Below are 7,013 nucleotides of genomic sequence, written 5' to 3' on the forward strand. Positions count from 1 at the left end.
AAAAGGTACTTAGTAAGTGTCTTATTTTCTCTCCCTCTACTTCCCTCACCCCAATTACAAGCAATGTATTGATAAGCCTACCAAACTGATTTAAGGCCATTTGATGCAATTTAGATTATTTTATATCAGAGTTACCATTGTCAGTTTATATCTGGTAATCCCTGAGGGGGTCTCATATTATAAGCCACACACATTTTCCTGTGTAGGGCAGATGGACCCCGACAATGATGGCTCCACCAAATTTCATGCCGATATACTCCATAACCCTGCAGAGAAACTCATACCAGTGATGATCACCACCTGAATACTTCTGGGACAATACCATGGAAGAAACCATGAGCAAAAACCCTTAAGGCCAATGCATTCCTCTCACTCAAACATAAGTTAATTGTTTTTCAACACTGGTGCAAATATTATAGATAACTTTGAAAAAACATATATCATAAGCTCTACCACTATTGAAAATAAGTATTCTCATTTGGTCATTTCATTTAGAATAAAGAATATTTTACAATATATTTAAGTTTCTAGTTATGCCATACAAAAATAAATATTGTATAAATGATTTACAAAGAAGAAGAACAAGTTGTAACTCAGGCCAAAAGTATAGGAAGGATGGCAAAAGTTTACCATCTACTTCAAAAGCAATCACCCAAATGAAAGAAAAATTCCCACTGGGTCTTCTTACTAGTCTCACCATCACCCGACTTGCCACCTATTTCTTGTCTTAGGATATTATGTCTTCTTTCCCTATCAATCTTGAGATAATGTGATGCAGAACCTTCTCACTCACTTCTCACTTCTCACTCACTAAAGTCACTGGGGATTTGAAAGAGGAAGAACCCGGGAGTGCTCTCTGGCAATATGAGGTGCAGATGGGAGATCTGGCTAAGCCACTGACTGGGCCCTCATAGCGAACTTGGGTCAACCTCCACATATCTCTCTCCTTTCATTCTGAAATCCTATTTCTATTCTAGCTATGCCTGAATAGAACCTCATGAGTGGAGAAAACCCCTTCCTGCTTTAGGACTCTTAGGATACCCTTTGGCCCAGGTAGAATTCAGGATCTCATAGAGCACAACGAGGTTCCAAATCAAGGCCAATCTCACCAATTATAATGAAAGGATACACAGCTACTTTGCGGATGCTAGTTCCATTAAGTTGGGAAAGATCCTTCTCCAGCTACCCCTCCCCCTATGCAACAAACTTATGATTGGTTTTTATTTCTTGCACAGAGCAGAGGGACTTTGATTCCCACCACTGGGAGAAGAATGTTGGGAAAATTAAGTTGGACAACTGCTTACTACTTTTCCAGAGATTCTGACTCAGTCAGAATCTCCAAGGAAATAGTCCATTCATTTCAGAATCAAAGTTTTACAATTCTAAAGCTATAAATAAATTCATAATTATATTTAAACCAGTGGTCCTTCACCTTTCTCCTGAAGAACACATATCTATGCATGTCTGTATAACATATTATCTAACATCTCAGAGGATCCCAGGACCCCCTATGGATCATGCATGTATTCCAAATTAAGAGCCTCAGATCTCAATAAATGCAGACTTATTTCCTGGAGTGAAAAGAAAGTTTTGTCGTATACGACTCAGGGTTTGTTTGGGGGCAGGCTGGCTTTGATGAGGTCTTGGGCTTGGAATGACTACACTGAAGCAATGCTTGTTCCTCATGGTAGGTGGAAATGTTTGGCTGTGAAGACATCTGTGAGTGTCATGTTTTCACATGTCTAACTATTGTCAAGCCAACGACTCATGCAATGACCATGGACCATGGACCAGGGAAATCTCCATGGACTGCTACTATACATGGCACCTTGGAGCTGCTATAATGTGAGTCCCAACCACATCCACAAACAGGACACCATCACTGACATGAAGTGTGGGTGCCCATTTGTCTGATTTATGGGTGACGTTGTGGCAAATGTGGCATCAGTTTCATTTCGGGGGAGTGGCAAGTTACAGATATTTCCTTCGCAACAGGAAGTGCAGACCTGAAAGAAAGGAAGAGAAACAGAAGGCTGATGAGAAGCTGGCAGATCTTGGAAGGAGGCAAGGATTTTTAGAAGGAACGGTCTCCCTCACAGTCAGACTGAAACGAGAACTACCTGTTCCACAAAAGAGGCACCAACCCTGCATTTAAGGAAGTGGGATGAAATTTCATCTGGAAGCAATGTGATCAACGTGGAAACCCTCTGGACTAAGCTTCAAGGAACACGAGTTCTGTTTTTGACATCCCACCAGGTGGTTATTACATGATTCTACAACCTTCCTAGGTCTCAGCTTTTTCATCTGTGAAATAGGAATTATAATACCCTACTATCTCAAACCCCTTCTGACTACTTGAAGACACCATTCTGAGGGTAAACTTTCACTTGCCAAATTTCCACAGTGTAAGTGAAATGAAAACAATCCAACTTAAAATTAACTATTTACTTTCATTAGAATTGTCTATATAACCACTGCCATTCTTGTGCGTGAGTTAAAATTTGGAGGGTTTTCATTAATGGAATTATTCCTGCTTTATACTACCTTATTCGTAGACTGTAGGAAAGAAAGAAACCTAAAGGATTGTTGGCTGAAATTATTTGGGGCCATGGCTACACAAAGTACAGACCAGTAGCTTCAGCATCACCTGGGAGCCTCTTAGAAATGCAGAATCTCAAACCTCACTCCAAATTTAGTGAATCAGAATCCGCATTTTAACAAGATCCCCAACTGATCCGTATGCACAGTAGTACTCAAAAAATTCTCTGATGGTCAATATCCTATTTAGTCATTATCCTGCAAGGATCTGAGGCTGGTCACAGTTGACATGGGCTAGGAGGACATCTTGAGGAGGGAAACTGATAATCTTGAGGAGAGAAACTGAAGGTCGGAAGTGAGCCTGAATGCTGTCAGACAGAATTACCAGTTCTGTGACCTGAGCATATGATGTCACTTCTCTGATCTTTAAATTTTTCCATGGTAAACTAGCCAAAATAAAGCCTGAGAGCCTAGCTTGCTGGTGGTGGGGTGGAGAGTGAGATAAAACCCTTGGTTTACCTTTTACATTTCAAACCAGGATCAAGTCAGCAGATTATATTTTAAATCTGAATTCCTAGTGTATTTCACAAGTTGCTTGAAAATCAGGTATCTTCTACTAAATGCTACTAAACATGGCGTTCCAGAGTTTTGAGAGCAGAAGTTGCCTCTGAGCACCAGGAAGGCAGCCAGAAGGGGAGAAGCGAGCCAACTCCAAATAAAGGCGAAGGCCTGATATACAAGATTATATGTGGAGCTAGATCTGAACAGCCAGCAGGAAGAGTCAGGGGCATTCCCCATTCCAACCATAGTCAGGCTGCCTTCCTCTGGTCCTTCATATTCTTCTTCAAGGCTGCACTTGAAGTTCATTTAACACTCAGTGCTTCTGTATAGGCACCAGATGGGAGTAAACCCACAAGGAGATGGTTCTCAGATCACCTACTCAAATGATTCAGGACCCAAGGGATGCCTTCCCCCAGTCAGCATTCCAATGAAGACAGGAGCCTCACTTCACAGATAGTTGTCAAAGCTAAACTACTGTGGCCATCCTCAGCAGAATGAATTGTTGCTACGTCTGCATTACCATTGAGGACATAACACTTCCCTAATTCCTCATCCTTCTGGTGGCTTGATTACTTTCTTCTGAGTAAAGAAAGGGCTTACGGTAATTTTCAATACCCTCTTGGTGTTGTGTTTGGATAATTTATATGGGCTTTCCTATGCTCCGATATAAATTTATCCTCTTAGAGCAAACAGGAAAGGAGAATCTTCCCATCATTGGTATAAAGACCATCAAAAGACAGGCTATATCAGGGAGTGAGAATTTGCTCATGAGCACTGGTACACATCTGCAGGAGAGGAAGGCTGACTGTGCTGTACCCATCACTTGCTTTGTTGCCCAGACCTTGTGGCCTTCATGTTCAGAATCTCTGCAGCCAGTGGACAAGCACTCTTCCAGTGGGACGCAGCGTTTGGTGACAGAGATGCTGTTTCCTGTGACTTCCATTGTATGCTGAGTGTAGCAGTATCTGGTCTCTGTCAACAGAGAAAATATGTTTCAATTGAGATGGGAAATGTTAGCCCAACCTGCCTGGAAGGGAAACAACAGGAGTGTCAACACTACAAGTCTTGAAGAGATTTAACAGCACATGAGACGGACACTGTGTTGAGTTTCTGTCCAATCCCAAAGACGTCCTTGGAGAGATGCACTTCTGCACAGTAGGAGGAGAGCCTTCTGAAGAACACTGGTCTCTCTGCCTGTCATCATCCCCATAAGTCAAGATATAATGGTGTCATTCTTTGTCTTTCAAAAAAATTTTCCCACTGTATTGATTTTTATTTTGGGGGATGAGAGGCTTGGAGGGATGATTAGGATGCGAGAGTCCGCAATTTTCAGGAAGATAAAGGGGTGAAAAAGTTCAATGAATACAGGTTAAAGAATAAAGAAGTTAGGCAGGTAACAATGGTCTTCAAGGAATTAAAAGGCTATAGCAGAAGCTGGGTGTGTGTTTTGTGTGTGTGTGTGTGTGTGTGTGTGTGTGTGTGTGTGTGTGTGCATGTGTGTTTTGGAAATAGCTATTCCCATGTAAGGGCTGAACAATTAAAAGTAGATTCATTGTATCTTGAGAAAATGACTTTATCCAAAAGAAAGAACTTCTTGACAATAAGTATAGCTAGATCCTAGAATTTAACCCCACAATGAAGGTGTGGAAATGAAGGAGAATCATTTCTCCCTGGTATGATTTCTAGGATGGCAGATGTAGACGGATCATGATGTAAGTTTCTAGACATCCCTCAAAGTCTTAGGAATCCAAAAACTTAAGATTTTTCCCAAACTACCATGGAGAATTTTTCTACTTCTAATTTAAAGACCAAAGAAAAATGGCTTTGTCAAAGTAATTCTTTAAGACCTCTAGGCAGTGTTCAGCTTTCTAAGCCTGGGATTTAGGAAAATGTTCCTGATCCAATTTCAGATTGAAAAAGAAAATGAATAATTCTTAAGAAATGTCACCAAGCTGTTTTTCATCCATATCTTGGACTCAATTTTGCATGCTTTATACATTTTGGATATTTAGTGGCTAATGTGGAATTATGACCTTCTATGATGTTATTTATTAGGCAATAAAAATTCCCCCCACCAGATTCTGTCACAATTTTGGCAGCTTTGAACCAAAGTACTAAAGTCCAAAGAAAGAAGCTTAAGAATTTCAGGCCTTGAGAATGAGCTAATACAGACCACATTGACACATCTTGAGAGTTAGGAAAATTCAGGGTTTTTAACAATCTTCCCAAACACTCCCACCTGACAGGAACCTGAGTGACCTCTGACTGAGTCTTGCCAAGGACAGATTTTCTTGATAGGTACACTATTGGGGAGTGTGCTACGGCTGAGTTTAGTCAATGCCCTCCCCCAAATGCTATCCCCACAGTGCACCCTGACCAGAATTTTGTCAATGGGAATCAAGTCAAGGAGCCCTAGCTAGCTCAGGGTCCTGGGGAGCTCTTTGCGAGTGCAGTATGTAAGGCAACCCTATGAGCTCATAGGAAAGGTTGGAAGTTTTGCACCAGGCAATGATTCTCCCAAAGTCCTAAAATATTTTAAAATTGGAGTGACTGTTTTTTTGATGCCAAGGAGGTGGCATATCTCTGATTTTTTTAAGCCTGTGACAGGTTTTAGCAAATGGAGACCAGTAGTCTGAGAGATTTACCACATTTCCCAAAGTGGACTAGTTGACCTCTTTGGTACCAGACTTGGACATTTACGGTCATGACAAGTATACCTTTCCCACCCGGAGCACCTTCAGATGTTCATGAAACCATTAAAGACAGGAATGCCCTTATCTCCTGTCTCCTCTTCACGCAGACAACCAGGAGGAGCTGCCAGAGGTTTTATTGCTCCAAAGGTAAATCTGAGCAGATAAGATCAAACATTTATGGAATAAGTAAACCACTACATGGTTTCAGTTTTGGAAACTGGGTTTGTCCCCCAAGCATTAAATTCTCCTGTCTTCAGTAAGCCCTGAATAAGAATTGGTGAACTTGATATAACTACTTTTTGTTCTTACTTTTGTGTCCATAATAAACTCTCTTTTAATTTATTAATTGGAAATTTATTCCACTGCAGAGATAACTAATGGCTTTTTTTTTTTTTCAGGGAAATATGCAAAAGCCCAGTACCTAATAAGCTAATTCTTGCCATCCTGGGGAGAGAAAAATGATCAGCGATGAGGCTAGATAAAAAATTTTCTTACACTTGCCATATCTAACCCGTGAAACAAAGATATTTTAAGAACACCCCATTACTTGTAGCAGCAGCTACCTTAGATCTGAAGCATTAATCCATTCTACTTCTTATCTTACAAAAACCCCTAGGTGAGTTATGAAATGTTAACATTAAAAAAAAAAAAGCTTCTACAGTTAAATAAGTTTTGGAAATATTCAAATAAAATTGAACAGATTTCTTTAGAACGCAACTTAGGAGAGCCTTGAATGTGTATGGTGATCTCCAAGGCGAGTGGGGGGCACACAGGTAGCATTTCCCAAGCAGGACGAGGTGGACCACATGTGGCTTATCACGGGGCTGTAGGATTGATAAAAAAGGAGTTTCAGCCACAAAGCATTGCTCTCCGTATTCTGAATAATCCTTGGGTTAGTAATGAGGTTACAGGAGAATCAAGCCTGCTGATAACTTCACACTAAAAGGATTTCAAAGGCTTTTATCTAAAAGATAAAAGATGGATTTGAATTTCTACCAGGTTAGTTTCAGCCTCTAAAATCTCATATTCTGCAACTGCAAGGTATTCCCAGAGGTTGTGAAACAAAAGTCTTTCACTTTAAGACTCACAGGCATGCAACTGAAAGCAGAACTGGGTATAAGAGGGCTTAATCAACTAGTAGAAAACACAAAATATATAATTTTTAATGAAATACACACACACACACACACACACACACACACACACACACACACACACACA

At 40.6% G+C, this 7,013-nt stretch overlaps 1 protein-coding gene across 1 annotated transcript in view; it reads right to left on the bottom strand.

Annotated features, from left to right (window-relative positions):
• Positions 1–1,331: 1,331 nt before the first annotated feature.
• LOC111145771 (LY6/PLAUR domain containing 6) overlaps positions 1,332–7,013 on the bottom strand; it is a 31,782-nt gene continuing 26,100 nt past the window's right edge. Inside the window, exons 4-5 of the mRNA XM_022500966.1 lie at positions 3,941–4,071; positions 1,332–2,006 (exon numbers count right to left, since the gene is read on the bottom strand). Coding sequence (XP_022356674.1) covers positions 1,839–2,006; positions 3,941–4,071 — 299 coding nt within the window. The 3' untranslated portion in view covers positions 1,332–1,838. The remainder of the gene's footprint in view (positions 2,007–3,940; positions 4,072–7,013) is intronic.

This window comes from Enhydra lutris, unplaced genomic scaffold, assembly GCF_002288905.1.
Source record: "Enhydra lutris kenyoni isolate GAN:26980312 unplaced genomic scaffold, ASM228890v2 scaffoldscaffold1, whole genome shotgun sequence".
Lineage (NCBI taxonomy): Eukaryota > Metazoa > Chordata > Mammalia > Carnivora > Mustelidae > Enhydra > Enhydra lutris.